Raw genomic sequence first — 15833 nt, 5'->3', positions numbered from 1 at the left:
CCCGGGGGCCGGGGCAGAGTGGGCCGGCAGGATACGGAAATATACGAAGTTTAAATCACCCTGCCCCGAGGCAGTTCAGAATATGCCGAAAACGATAAAAAATATTACAAAAGTGGCTGAAAACTTTAATGGAGGCACTTCACATGACTATTTGTATTTGCGTATTTGATACGCCAAACAATTACCATGTGTACTACACTGTAGACAGTATGTTTGACAAAGTATTGGCCTTATTTGCCTATTTGACAAATATGACCAATACCAAATACACGTATCCCATAAACCTATAACAGTATATATTAAGTCTATGACGTATCTGTACCTTTGTCGGGGTTTTTGACGCACATCAAAAGAGTCAAATAGGCAAGTAAACAAAATTAAGTAAAAGTTTGGTATTTGACGTCCATGTGTTGAATTATTTGCTTGTTTATGTATACGTCAATAATTTTGCCAAATGCAACAAATTACAAATAGCAAAACAAATAGCCATGTGAAGTGCCTCCACAACATAAATTGATGGTAGGGCAAAAAAAGTAAATGTCACTGTCAGCTGTCATTTGGGTTTTTTGGAAGAATGTGAAAGAGTGATGTTGTGTTTTTATATTATTTTCCTAAAATTGTGTTATCTGGGTTTTTAATGTGTAATATTGGTAGGATATTAACCATTAAATATTCGTTATCGTGCACAAGTGTAGGAAAGTGATGTAATAACCAGAAACGTGCTCTTTTGTGTTCCCTCCAAAACTCCATCAAAAGTTTCAGTAAAGCGTCCTACCACTTTACTGAATCGACCGACTTGACTTCTTGACTGTATTGACTTTATACTTAGACTTTGACTAGACTTTAGACCTGACTGACCTGACGATAATATAGAAAAAATTGTATAAAGAATATTGTTTTCCCGCCATAATATTATACTCGACACTGGCCATGGTTATAGCCGAAGTGCCATTATATGAAAAAAAAAAAAGCTGTCATTTGTCAACACCGATTTGACACCGATGCGTTTTTGCAAGAAGAAGAAGGAAACGAAACAACAAACTCGATTTATTCTTTAATTTTTATATTTATAATCGCATTAATAGCTCAAATAAAGTTTCTATTGTCATTTTTACATTTATTTTATAGAATAAGTTTACATGACTATTAGTTGTTAAACAGTATAAAGTCAGGAAACAAAAATGGATGTCGGTGAATTGCTTTCGTTTAAGGTAATACCAATAAATTACCACTTACATAAACTATGTTCATCTATACGTAACCAAAAACGTTTTGTTTAGCCGGTGCCTACACCAAAAAGACCAAACGAGGATGAATTGGATGATTCTGACGATGAAACTCCACGTGCAGCCAAATCTAGGAAACTGGGCAGTAAATCCAATGTTGATCAAGTCTCCCTTGGACATAAGCTGCCTATAGAACCTGCGATTTCGGATAAAGAACGAGAAGATATACTTAGATTTGTAGAAACAGAAGCAACAGAGGTAATTTTGGTTATTAGTAAAATTATTGTTATTAGTGGTTGTTGTTTGCTAGAATTAAAATTTGTCTTACAGCTAAATGATAAGTATTAACTTATCCACAAATAATAATAGCTTCACACCACGTCAGTCTGGCCCTGTGCTAAGTACCTGAAGGACTTGTGTTACACGTACCAGACAACGGAAATACATTTAATACTTTTATCTACGAATAATAAAAGCTAAGGAAAAGTAACTCCGTCAAAAAACATGCTCCACAATACTTGTCAAAAAAGTGTACCTTAGGTACACATTTCAATACATTTGCAATATTTAGGTGACCTTGAGCGGTACTAGGCTGATGTGACATGACAGATCAAAAGGAACCAAATTTAAAACTGTAATAGTATGGGAGTTACGATTCCTTAGTTTTTATTATTAGTAGACTTTTATACTATACATATATTTAAGTTTTTTTTTATTCCTAATAATTTATTTCTTTTAAAGCTACTTTATATCATAAAAAGTATTAAATGATTATTTGTGTTAAATCCAGTAAATTTTTTGCAGGGTGAAGTTTTGGATGACACTGCTGTAAAAAAATTAGTTCTCAATTTTGAAAAGAAAGCTCTCAAAAATAGGGAAATGCGCATAAAGTTTCCCGATCAACCAGAGAAGTTTATGGACAGTGAGGTTGATCTATTTGAGGCTTTACAGGTAAATCATATTATTATTATTACTTCGATTGTTGTCGCGATCACCGGTGCTCTTATGGGGCTTGAAGAATTATTATAACTAATGTTTATATAAAAAAAAATATTGTAATGGAAAGTTTTGCATGATTTACAAATTGTTAGTTACTGTGCTAAATAAAAGGCATGTTAAAAATACAATACAATTATAGCCAATATTCTGCAATATGCAGGCTCAGTGGAGACTGATTAAGAATTATTACTTAAAATAATTCACAAAATGTAGCACATACATATGAGCGTTTCTCAAAAAATTTGTATAATTTTTTAGAAAATATGATAAAATAAAAATGTTTAAATATTACCGATTTTGTTATTTTAAGATATGGGTAAATGTCTACAAAATTTGGAATAGGGGTTGTTTTCAGATATAAAATGTTAATAAATAGCAAAATCTATTAAAACAAACCCGAGGTGCAGAAAATTTCCTATTTTGTTACCTTTACTAGATTACGTAAATTCAATGTTGAATTGTGTTATTAGAAATTTTATTTGATTAAATCGGATAATAAAACAAAATTTAATTTGTTTTTAAAATATCTGTCTATTTTTAAAAGTAAAATCTTAAAATATAGGTGGTAATGTTTCCTTTACGTTACTATTTGGCCACAACTCTTTCTCATCTTTACAATATTGAGTCTATTTTATCTTGTATAATTTTTTTATACATATATAATGCAAAAACGAAGTATTTATTTTTGTCTTCATCACAAAAACATAATAATATCGTAATAAAATATTTAAAAAATCAAAGAAATATGCGCCCGCTTTTATGGGACAGTAACCAAAATATAATTCTGGTAACAAAATAGGATTTCTTAAACCTAGTCTAAACAGTAGTACAAATAAAAAATCTGTGATATTTAAGAGTATCATTTCTCATTCATTTTGTGCTGCAGAAGCGAGCTATACGCTCAATTTATAAAATGTCAGCTTTTGAATCTCTGAGAGAAAAGTTTAAAGAAATTGGTATTCTAACTGTTGCTTCTCAATACATTTTGGATAATGTATTGTATGTTAGAAAGAATTTAACTAAATTTAAAACTAAAAGTGATAGTCACGGTAGAAACACTAGAAATAGGCACAAGCTGGAAATACCAGTGATCAGACTTAGCAAAATAAGTAAATCTTTTAAAGGTCAATGTATACGCCTTTACAATAAAATCCCGGAAAACGTTCAAAATCTATCAATTAATAAATTTAAAAAAGTAATTAAAGAACGTTTGTGTGCCAAAGCCGGTCAAAGATTTCCTAAACGATAGCACATCTTGGGAGTAGGATGGCTGCTTGCAAGGCTGCTTCTACATTTATTATATGTGACTTTCAATTGTGTATTCATATTGTATAGATTAAGTTATTTACATTGTAAATTTTATTTTTTTAAAAGACAAATTTTCCACTTTTTTACTAAAAAGTGGCCCCGTGCGAGTTTCTTACGCCGGTTCTTCTCGCCGGGTTAGTTCCCGAACCGGTGGTAGGCAACATGTAGTTCAACATTCTGAAAATATTTGATTCAAATTTATTCAGAAATAAAACAATTTTTATTTTATTATTTTTTATTTCTGTTTCTTTACGATCCTTTGGTTAATAAATCAGTATCTGAAACAAAATATTGTTTGTCTAATCTTATTACATAATAATCAAAAATATCAATGTTACTTAAAATTATATGCCAAAACAAGATGAGCAAATAATAGAATCGTTAAAAGCTTGGCTACGACTCATGTAATTTTTATTATAATAAAAATCACATAGTCAATACTCTGCCTTACAATTTCCCATTTTGTTACCTTCTTTTCCTTATATACGTTACCACTCAAAAGTAACAAAAAAGGAAGTAACGAATAAAGTTAAATAAACTTTTCAACTTGTATACGCGTACAACTAAAACTATTACTCGTTTATGATTTGACTTACGAAATCAAAATTGGGAGCTTTAATGGATCTTAAGGCGAAATAATAATAATATTAGAGCTTACCTGCGTTTCTTGGGTAACAGAGACTGGAAATTTTTTGGACCACTACGCTAATAGAGAACCTTCTGTTCGCACTTCGCGCACGTGGAATGTAAAAGAAATATCAAAACGAAAATAAGATGGATATCGAGCTTAACAATTTTGCCACTATGCTGAAACATATTTATACCAAAATATACTCCAAAATTTTAAAAAATATGGTCACAAAAAAGGAATTTCAAAGAGGAACTTTTTCCGCGATACAATAAAAACATTATTTATTAAATAAATTTGGTTTAATACGACCAAATATTCTTTTTAAATGATTTACGATCTTGCAGCCCTAAATAAATACATAAGTTGTTTCAAAAATTTCCGCAAAGCCTTACAAATACAATCAATTGTTTGGGAAGGTATGAAATTGGGACACTTCAATTTTCATACAACTAGATTAGACCGATTTTCAAAATATTTTTATAGTTAATAATAATTTATTAATATAATTCTAATTTGTAAATGTTTTTTACTGAATTTATTTAACTTACTACATAAACACATACAATTTAATAGAAACGGGTAATGGTCTATTTTATTAATAGAAAAACATATTTTAAAATGTGGGACAAAGATTTAGATAGAAAGTACACTTTTTTTGAGATATGCTCATATATGTTACAGACACTACAGTAAAATTAATACCTATTTACATTTTATTATCAGGATCTTAGTGCAGTAGCAACAGTCCCAGATCAATATCCACTATTAGTGGAACTGAAGTGTATCAACTCCATATTAGAGTTATTATCACATGACAACACTGATATTTCTACAAAAGTTGTGCATCTGTTACAGGTAAGATTTAATAAAATTTAAATATTTATTTAATTAGTGTAAGATATAAAGTAGTGTTACCTCTGTGGATTTTCCATTTATTATGTCTCAACATTTATTAATCATATCTCAGTTTCATACAAAAGATTTTGAGGTGTATGCAAAAACTATTAATTTTTTTTATGAAATAAGGGGGCAAACGACCAAACGGGTCACCTGATGGAAAGCAACTTCCGTCGCCCATGGACACTCGCAGCATCGCAGCAAGAGATGCAGGTGCGTTGGCGGCCTTTTAAGAGGGAATAGGGTAATAAGGGACGGTAGGGATGGAAAGGGAATAGGGGAGGGTAGGGATGGGAAGGGAATAGGGGAGGGTAGGGAAGGGAATAGGGTAGAGGATCGGGACTCCGATAAACTCACTCACTCAGCGAAACACAGCGCAAGTGCTGTTTCACGCCGGTTTTCTGTGAGAACATGTTATCTCTCCGGTCGAGCCGGCCCATTCGTGCCGAAGCATGGCTCTCCCACGGCTATTCAATAATATATATCATTAATACTTATTCAATAATATATATCAATAATATCTTATTCTTATTACATTTATATTTATAGGAGCTAACAGACGTAGATATATTACATGAGAGTGAGGAGGGTGCTGAAGAACTGATTGCTGCACTGGCGGAGGCAGAGTGCCCAGCTCTATTGCTACATAATCTGTCCCGACTGGATGAGCAGGTCCCTGACGAGAGAGATGCTGTGCATGAGACATTAGGTAATTGCCACTTCAATGTATACTTAATTTGACTTATAGATTCGTCATGTCTGTCTGTCTGTCTGTCTGTCTGTCTGTCTGTCTGTCTGTCTGTCTGTCTGTCCGTCTGTCTATCTGTCTGTCCGTCCGTATGTCACAGCCACTTTTCTCCGAAACTATACGAGCTATACTATTGAAAATTGGTAGGTAGATGTAGTCTGTAAACCGCATTAAGATTTTGATACAAAAATGGAAAAAATATTAAAAATTTTAAGGGTCCCCATAGGTATAACTGAAACAAAAAAAAATTTTTTCATCTAACCTATACATGTGGGGTATCTATGAATAGGTATTTAAAAATCATATTGAGGTTTTTTATATCATTTTTTTCTAACCTGAATAGTTTGCGAGAGAGACTCTTCCAAAGTGGAAAAATGTGTGTCCCCCCCCCCCCCCCTCTAACTTCTAAAGTAGGGGCATGATAATTCTAAAAAATATATATGATGTACATTACTATAAAAACTACCAACTAAAATTGGTTTGAACAAGATCTAGCAAGTAGTTTTTTTTATACGTCATAAATGGTAAACCTTAAATAAACTTTCATTAAATCAACTGAAACATAAAAATAAATCAAAACCCTTTTAATTTCATAAAAATAAACCTTATTGCTGCTGCGGAACCCTTCATGGGCGAGTCCAACTCGCACTTGGCCGGTTTTTTTCGTTAGAGCGGGACATCTGCGAAATTGTACCATCGAGGAAGTTGATTATTATGCAATTGACAGACCAACGTTATTTGGTCGAATATGTATATTTAATGTTAATTGTGATCTGTCAGCTGGGTTTGACGTAACGCAACCAAACTACTTAGGTCCCCGATTTGCATAGGAATCAACTTCTCTGATAGTACATAAAATAAAGTTGGCCAAGTCACAATTGTGAGTAGGGCTCGCGTTCGCTCCTTAATTATAAATTTTTTGTCCATTCTGTTGCTATTATAATTATCTGTTGTCATTATAATTATTATTGATATCGAGCAAAATAATATGACAGAAAAATCATGTTTGTTGTGAAATGAAATCAATGAAAATGAAAAAAAGGTTTATTCAATAAACAGATACAGCTATCATACATTTTTTATCTGCCAAAATGTACAACAGTTTGTAGGCAGATTTCGCTCACAACAATTAATTATATGTCTAGCTACATATAATTAATTGTTATTACAGTGTTAATACATAATGCCGGCTCTTGATATAGGCGAACGCGTTGGCCAACGCGTCTGCAGACGCGTTGGCAGTGCGCTTGCAACGGCGTTTGTGAGTAATCCACACATAGGAAGGTCGTTCAGTATGCTTTGGATCGCGCCAATGTGCGGACGGATTCAAAATGGATGTTTAGTCGCTAACAGCTGCAGCTGTTTATTTATTCACAGCTTATAATTACTTTGTAAATGTGGACAAGAAAAAGTTTTTAAAGAATTTCTCGAAATAAATAAATAAAAGGCGAGAAAACATAACAAACAAAGAAATAAACTCACTTTTACATAATATTTTATAATATTAAAATAATATAAGTAATTATTTTATTACCTACTTATTATTTATTTAATTATTACATATAAAAATTATTACATATTATTATAATTATCATAACTATAACTCCGGGCGAACTGATCGCGCGGCCTATGTGTGGATGGAGCGCGAAGCTTGCGACAAATGTCTTTGATCTTTCGCCGACATTTCCGACCCGCGCGGCAAGCTCGCAGACGCGTCGGCCAACGTCTAAATACCTACGGCCAACGCGCGAACGCCCGTTCTACACATTGGGCCAACGCGTCTGCAGACGCGTTGGCCAACGCGTTCGCCTATATCAAGAGCCGGCATTACAGTATATGTATGTGGAAGTGCGTTATACCAGGCATTGCAGGCAGGCAATTTAAAAGTATTTTTTTACATTCAATATGCTTGCTTGTATTTGGAACGTAAAAATACTTTCAAATTATCGTTTGGTCTGTTTGCAAAAGCGGGACAATTTCGGCCTCGCGCGGAACACTGGGACAGACTGCCTGAAAGTGGGATGTATGGTCATTGGTCACGTTATGTATATTATATGTATACTGATTCTTGATCTTGATAATGATGGTAATAACTAATTACTATTTTAAAATAAACTAAAGTAAGTGATTAATTTTCAATTTTTAGGTATCATCGAAAACATAACAGAATTTAGGCCAGAACTATGTGTAGAAGTTGCCAAACAAGGTTTTATACAGTGGATTCTAAAAAGGCTAAAGGTAAGATATTTATTTAAACTAAATAGTATCTGTTGTTTCAAAATATTTATTTTAATTTGTATTTTTTTTAGATGAAGATTCCATTTGATGCAAACAAGCTGTATGCAACTGAAATTTTATCAATACTCTTACAAAATACACCCGAAAATCGCAAGCTCCTTGGTGAATTGGACGGCATAGATGTATTGCTGCAGCAATTAGCGGTAAGACTCATTAATAAAACTAATAAAATATTAAGGCTTAAGTTAATCCACGCAACATTGTGCGGGCAGTCATGAACGATATAATATCATCAATCTTTTTCAAATGAACAGATTGAATGTGGGTTTCCTAAATTTGCTTTCTATGGTACCAGCTCATGAATCAGAATCAGAATCATTTATTTGCAGAAAGTACCGTTACAAAAGATGTTACAATAATTATACAGGATTCCAGTCAATAATTATATACAATATTTACAATTATATACAATTATATACAATAATTATACAGATTTAAGGCCGGCAACGCACCTGCAGCTCTTCTGATGTTGCGAGTGTCCATGGGCGACGGTAGTTGCTTACCATCAGGTGACCCGTTTGCTCGTTTGCCCCCTTATTTAATAAAAAAAAAAAAAAAAAAAAAAAAAGTCTTTCTACCTAATAACTATAGGCATGCAAAATTTATAGGGCTACAATATTATTATAGAATATGTCAATTTCTTAGTCAACACTGTTTCAATACATAATATAAATAATTTCAGATTTGTAGAAGTTCATTTGTAGAATAAAATGTTTTAGATTTAAGCCACTTTATTAGTTCTTTTTTAAACTTAATATAAGGTAGCTCTTTAATTTTTTTCGGTATGGCATTGTATACTTTGTTGCACATAGGGTAGTATTGTTTTTGATACAAGGTTATTAGTGGTAAAGTGTCGAGTACCAATCTATCAGCATTTCTATTGTTTCGTGTGTATATTTCATGTGCTTCTGTAAATTGTCCATAATTCTGCTTTACAAAATTGGCTAGCTCAAATATGTTCTAGGCTAGGCAATGTCATAAGTCCTAATCTTTTAAATAGTGGTCTGCATGATTCATAGGAGGGTCTACCGCAAATGGCTCTTACACATTTCTTTTGTACTATGAATACCTTATTAATTTCTGTCGAGTTTCCCCAGAGCATTAGATCGTATCTGAGAACAGATGCTACGTAAGCATGGTACATAGCGAGAACTGTAGGTAGTGCACATATTTGTCTCAATCTGTAAAGAGCATAAACAAATCGGTTCAGCTTAGAGCATACATGCTCTATATGTGACTTCCAATTTAGGTTTTGGTCAATATAGACTCCTAAAAATTTTGTTTCATTTACCTTTTTTATTGGTTGGTTATTGTACATAATAGTATAAGTTGTTGTTTCATTTACACGAGTCTTAAATTAGATATAATTAGTTTTAGTCAGATTAACATTAAGATTATTATTTTGCATCCAAAGAATATTTTTTTTAATTGTTTCATTTAATTTAAGGTCAATATTTATATAATTATTAAGATTCATGATCACTGATATGTCATAAACGAATAGTGTGAAATTATCGTCTGTCACGGCAGGAAGATCATTAATAAAGATTAAAAATAGTAATGGGCCTAAAACACTGCCCTGGGGTACTCCACATTTGATTACTCTAGATTTGGACTTATGCACCAATTGTACAATGAAATTATTTATTGAAGTTATTTCAACGAATTGAGTTCTCTGATAGAGGTAAGATCTTATCCAATCTAGGGCTGGACCCCTGATTCCCAAATTTTCAAGTTTTTGCAGCAATAGCTCGTGTGAAACAAAATCAAACGCCTTTGACATGTCAAAAAATATGCCAAATGTAGGTTTTTTTTTTCATTTAAATTTTTAGCTACGGTATGAACAAGATTAGAAGCTGCTAAAATAGTGTTTTTATTAGTCTGATACCCATATTGTTCTTCTTTCAGTATTTTGTATTTGTTTATAAAAGTAGTGATTCTTTTGTGCATACATTTTTCGAAAACTTTTGATTTAACAGGTATAAGTGTTATAGGTCTGTAATTTTCTATTAATTTTTTATTCCCCTTTTTAAAAATCGGTTTTACTAATGATTTTTTATATATATTTGGATATTGTCCTATTCTAAGGGAGGCCATGTGGCCTCCCTTAGAACACACCTTTTGTGTCTATGGTCTATGGACGATTTTTTTTTCTTAAACGCTATACTGGACTGTATTTAGGTTATAAAATTGAACCGTTTGGTCCCATGTGTAGTTCTACAAGCGTCACGACCCGTCGGGCGCGGAGGAGCAGGAGGCGATGGAGAACATGTTCGACGCGTTGTGCTGCGCGCTGCTCGAGCCCGCCAACCGCGACCGCTTCCTGCGCGGCGAGGGCCTGCAACTCATGAACCTTATGCTCAGGTGCATATGAACTATAATTGGAATTTAAACCGACAGCTGTGCTTCTGTGACCCGATTCTACTATTTTGTGCAAATGATGCCTGTTTTCACCAACCGCCTCCTAACGGTAAGTGGTCCTCTAGCGGCCATTAAGAGTACATATCCTATTTTGTACTCGCTTCCCAAAAAAATAATTTAATCAATAAACTAATTCCCAATCTATTGTTGCAGGGAAAAGAAGATGTCACGTAACGGTTCCTTGAAGGTATTAGACCACGCGCTGGTGGGTGCTGACGGGCGCGACAACTGCAACAAGTTCGTCGATATACTCGGCCTGCGGACCGTCTTCCCGCTATTCATGAAGACGCCCAAGCGCAAGAGGCTGCTCACTGTTGACCAACACGAAGGTATTGTAACTAGGTCGTGTAGTTCTTGTTTGAATATGGTCCACTACTTGCTTAATAATTTAAACAGATTATAATTGCCAGAAGTTCTGATTTTGGCGATACGTCTCATTTTAAAAAAATCGAAATTAAATGTGCGGAGCCGGTTTTGATAGCATAACAATATTATATGACGTGAGTCCATAACAGTTAACACAGTTGTGTGTATAGTAAAAAAACTGCAGAAAATGTAATTCGTTTTCTAGGAAACCTTTTTGCAAACAAGACAATATTTAGTAATGCTGTATTCTGGCATCTATATGACATGATCTATTTTTAAATAGCGAAGTAACGTGGTAAATGTTGAATTTCGTTGTACAGAGCATGTGGTATCGATAATCTCGTCGATGCTGCGCAACTGCCAGGGCGGTCAGCGGCAGCGGCTGCTGGCCAAGTTCACGGAGAACGACCTGGAAAAGGTGGACCGCCTGCTCGAGCTGCACTTCAAGTACATGGACAGGGTCGACCGGACTGAAAAGGAGATGGAGGTATGTATAACTAGCTGAGCCCAGCGCTTACTGTATCTTTAGTAAGGCTTCTTACAGACGAACGGCACGCATTGACGGCAGTCGGCGGCACGCGTCGACGGCACGCGTTGACGGCTGTCGCTGAATTTTTTATATTGATTTTTTTTATACATGTCAACGATAGTCGACTAGTGCCGTTTGTCTGTAAGTGCTCTTAGTATTGGTATTATTCTGATAATAAATAGTATTGTAACGTTTCATCAAAATCCATTAATTCGTTTTTTGGTGAAAGTGCAAAAAAATACATCCTCACAAACTTTTGCGGCCCTTATTTGCGTAAGCAGGAGGCCCGCACAATAGACATAACTACCAGTAGTTCGACTGCAAAGAAACGGACAGGTTTCAATATCTGTCAAATTCGTCGGGTTTCACTAGGATTATGAACGCTGGCTGATATACTACGAATAATAAAAACTAAGGAAGAGTAACTCCGTCAAAAAAAGTGCACCAAAAGGCTACAAAATGTGACCCGAATACATGCATAAATATGCATGCATGTGTTCGGTACACATTTTTCGTATATGTATACTCGAGTGACCTTCAATCAGGTTGACATGACAATTTTGTCAAACTCATTTTACAATTTGTTTACATAGGTTTGTTTACTTACTTTTTACGTAGCTTTTTACAATATTTTTTTGTTAAAATGCCTAAATGTCCTGTGAAATGGTGTAGAAGTCATACAGATACGACTTTTAATACAGGAATAACCACAAATAACCTTTCATCTATAAGTGAATTGTTTAAAATTATGCTTAAAGTTCTTGTATTTTTGTCGACCCAAAAAAGATGGTTTATTTAAGTTGGATGCTAGGGTATTTGCGTAAAATTAAGCTGGTCTCTTTGTGTTTGTCTTATTAAATTTACATGTTATTCTAAAAGTGCAATAATCAAAAAATAATATAATTACAAAATTTTTACAAAGTCGCCATGGACAGTGCTATGCAAGATGTAACAATTTAATCATAAACGAAATTTTAGGGTCTGGCTGACATTATACTAAATGCGCTATATGATGATATGGGTATTCTCATATTTCTTGCTACGGATTTTTTTACAACAAAACAAAAAAAAAACATAATGTAATAAATTACGTTCAATCGACAAAAACAAATAAGTATAACTGTTATTAAAATATTATATTAATTGTGAGTTAACTTATAAACTTACAAAATTTACGTAAGTTTTTTATTTCAATTCTGTAATAATTTAGCACATAGATTTTTGTAATCTCAAAACGTCTTCTCTAGGTGCTCGGACAGTTTTAGATTGGCCCGAGTCGTACAACAAGGTTTGTTCATAATTATTACATGTATATTATTATTAGGGCCCGGATTTATATGTAAATACATATTTTTATTTTACGCAGTTTTCGGCCTAGAATCTGTTTTTTTACATGAATTATCATGTTTAGACTGTGAAAACTTGGTGTTTTATTTTCCATATTTTTCCATATTTTAGATTTTTACAAAGATAAGTCCATATTTTGCAAGAAAATGTCACAATCATCCATATTTTCACAAAAATAAAAAAATAAAATACGTTCGGCCGCCACTATGCGGCTGCGTATTTCATTTCTCTCACGTTTTATCGTCGTATTTTGTTTCCAAAGAAGATTATTGAAGAAATAGAAAATAAATTTTCAGATGCTAAAGGTCCTGTTGCTGACATAGCTAAACAAAAACTGAAGTATGTTTCGATCTTCGGATAAAATAAAGGATTTAAGTAATACCTACACAAAAAAAAAAAACTGCCGATTTTTGATGTTTGACGTATGCAACCATCACGTCATGTGACGTGTAGAGATCATTTAGCCAATATTAAGCGGACTGATTATTTTCTATAATAAAGACTTTTATTCCCAAACCAAATATGCTTTCTGGCACAGCTATGCCATATAAATATGCTATGCTGGCTAGCAAAGCATATTTCTGGCATCTGTTTCTTTGTTAACTATCACGAGTGACTCTTTTCTTACCTACACTAAAACAATGTTTGATTATTGTAATTTTATACTCCATATTTTTTCCATATTTCTATTTGATACTCCATATTTTTCCATATTTTCGATTTTTTTGTCCATATTTTATGTACATATTTTCGATTTTTTAATACATATATTTTTCCGGGCCCTAATTATTATTATCGATGTCTGAAGGATCAGAGGAAAATGTTTGATTTTAAAATAATAATTATGTGCTCGTTTCTTCGTGATAGTAGATGTGCTTGGTGTATACTGCATAATACTATCCGCTTTTGACAATTATTGTTTCATAACTATGACAATGACAATAACCGCGCAGGCTGTCGTCCGGCGCGCAATATTATGATACGTTACCTGGGATACGACCTTGGCGAAAATCTGAATTGTCATATTTTAGTGTTCGAAAAGGAGCCAAATTTAAAACGGTTGAAATATGGGAGTTACGTTTCCTTAGTTTTTATTATTCGTAGCTGATATAATTTATTTTTAAATATTTAAAATAAAGATTTCAAAATTGGATTCTGTCAATTTTAATCGCATGTGCCAAAACACAAACAACAATACGACCAAAGAGGAACACGTCCAGCGAATATGTCATAGTTTTAAATTCGTAGGTAACAATTTAACAACCCTAGCGACGATTTTCGTCATAATACGTCAAATTTAACAACATCAGTTCTAAGTCGGTATACTCTATAATTCTGTCTACTCTGAGGCCCATTTACACGTTGGGAAACCATGATTGCCATGAATACGCACAACTTGACTACTGTATGGTCGATACACGTTTGTGTGATTGCTTGTATTTTTTCATAATCGGCCAATGTGGAGAAAACGCATACCTAATATAAAAGAAGTGGAACAAGTATAAAGTATTTATTTCAGTGATAAAGATCTGAATATATATTATATTCAGATGTAAGTTACCCCCGAAACTCGGAATCACCTTCGAAGTACGAGTGTATTTCCAAATATTGTAGCTTTTGCTTACAGTATTTTTTTATTTTCCAGCAAGAAGCAGAACAGTTGGACGATGATGCTCAGTACCTGAAGAGATTGTCCGGAGGATTGTTCACTTTACAGCTGATAGACAGAATTATTTTAGAGGTGAGTAGAATATTGTCTATATTTGGTTCTGCTTTAGGATATTAAAGTTCATCATTGTGCTTTATTTTCGTTTTTAACAATTATATGTTTATGGTCTTAACATAGTCCATACATTCAAAATTTACCATTGATGCATATGCAGATTGCAGACCAACAAGCATTCGAAAACGCAGCAGCGCCGAAACTTTTCGCATAGAAGAATTTGTCGGACTCATCGCAAAATACGTTAATTGGCTGGGTTATGTAAAAATAGTGTTAGTCGTGGTCTATCGACTGGGCTTGACATAACCCAACTAAATTACGTAGTCGCTGTATGTCTGTGAATCAATTGCTGTAACATACATGTGTCCTGTAGGTGTGTACAGCGGGCCCGCCGTCCATCAAGCAGCGAGTGCAACGCGTGTTGTCGCTACGCGGCGGCTCACTCAAGATCATCAGACACGTTATGAGAGGTAAAAATATTCGAAGATCTATTCGGAGTGTTTTCATTCTACGCAAAACAATATCAGAGTTTGTTACTACATAATTGATTGGCATAATATGGCGTGAGTAGTGTGAAAATAATACCAGATATTTTTTTAATATTACCTAGTAGACCTTTGGTTACAAACACAGACATAGATCAAGATAGATACCGCATGTCGCTCCATCTGTATGAAAACGAGCGCGCCACTTTTTTCCTACCTACTGTGACGTACCGATGATAAGAAACGTGTCCATTGTCGAGGCCAACGTTTATATTTGAATTTCTACAGCTCAATACGGCACTTTTAGGCATTTTTAAAATTCCGATTGACGTCTGATTCCGACAGCAGACTAAAGAACAGACTTTCTAAAGACGAGCATTGCTCGTCGTTTGGGAACGAAATATGATACGCGAAGTACATACATATGCGGTATCTCTTGATCAATGTCTGTGGTTACAAAGCAAAATGACAAAAAAATCTTTAGCAAAAATGTTTTTTTAGAATATGCCGGCAACCTGGGCGACGAGGGCAGCGAAGAGTGGCGGCAGCAGGAGCAACAACACATCCTCCAACTCGTCGACAAGTTCTAAGCCAAATAAAACGTCTGCACATATATATTACAACTGTTTATTACATATCTCATACAAACCTAATTGGTAACAGTTAACTCAATAACAATTTTATAATACCTATTTACACATATTAAATTCATTTTAAAATATAATATACATATTTGCCAAAATTCGGATACAGTATACTTATAAAACAAAGAAGAGTACCATACGTCACGTTTTAAGTAATTGGTAACTTGTAAAATAAGCGACAAGTATTTGCTGTGTTGATATTTTAATAAAA

The 15833-nt window shown here is 33.9% G+C and overlaps 1 protein-coding gene across 1 annotated transcript; it reads left to right on the top strand.

Moving 5' to 3' along the window:
• The first annotated feature begins 1045 nt into the window (after window positions 1-1045).
• Window positions 1046-15598, top strand: LOC121729656 (beta-catenin-like protein 1). The gene is made up of 13 exons (XM_042118236.1): window positions 1046-1211; window positions 1281-1484; window positions 2031-2177; window positions 4888-5019; window positions 5611-5770; window positions 7956-8047; window positions 8119-8250; window positions 10323-10471; window positions 10682-10857; window positions 11215-11381; window positions 14416-14511; window positions 14867-14963; window positions 15480-15598. Exons 1-13 carry the CDS (start codon window positions 1182-1184, stop codon window positions 15566-15568), a joined length of 1671 nt encoding a protein of 556 aa, XP_041974170.1. The 5' UTR covers window positions 1046-1181; the 3' UTR covers window positions 15569-15598.
• The last annotated feature ends 235 nt before the right edge of the window (window positions 15599-15833 follow it).

The sequence above is a fragment of the Aricia agestis genome, chromosome 8 (assembly GCF_905147365.1).
Source record: "Aricia agestis chromosome 8, ilAriAges1.1, whole genome shotgun sequence".
Taxonomy (NCBI): Eukaryota; Metazoa; Arthropoda; class Insecta; order Lepidoptera; family Lycaenidae; genus Aricia; species Aricia agestis.
Note: the sequence above shows the minus strand (reverse complement) of the source record. Positions and strands in the feature narration are given on the sequence as shown.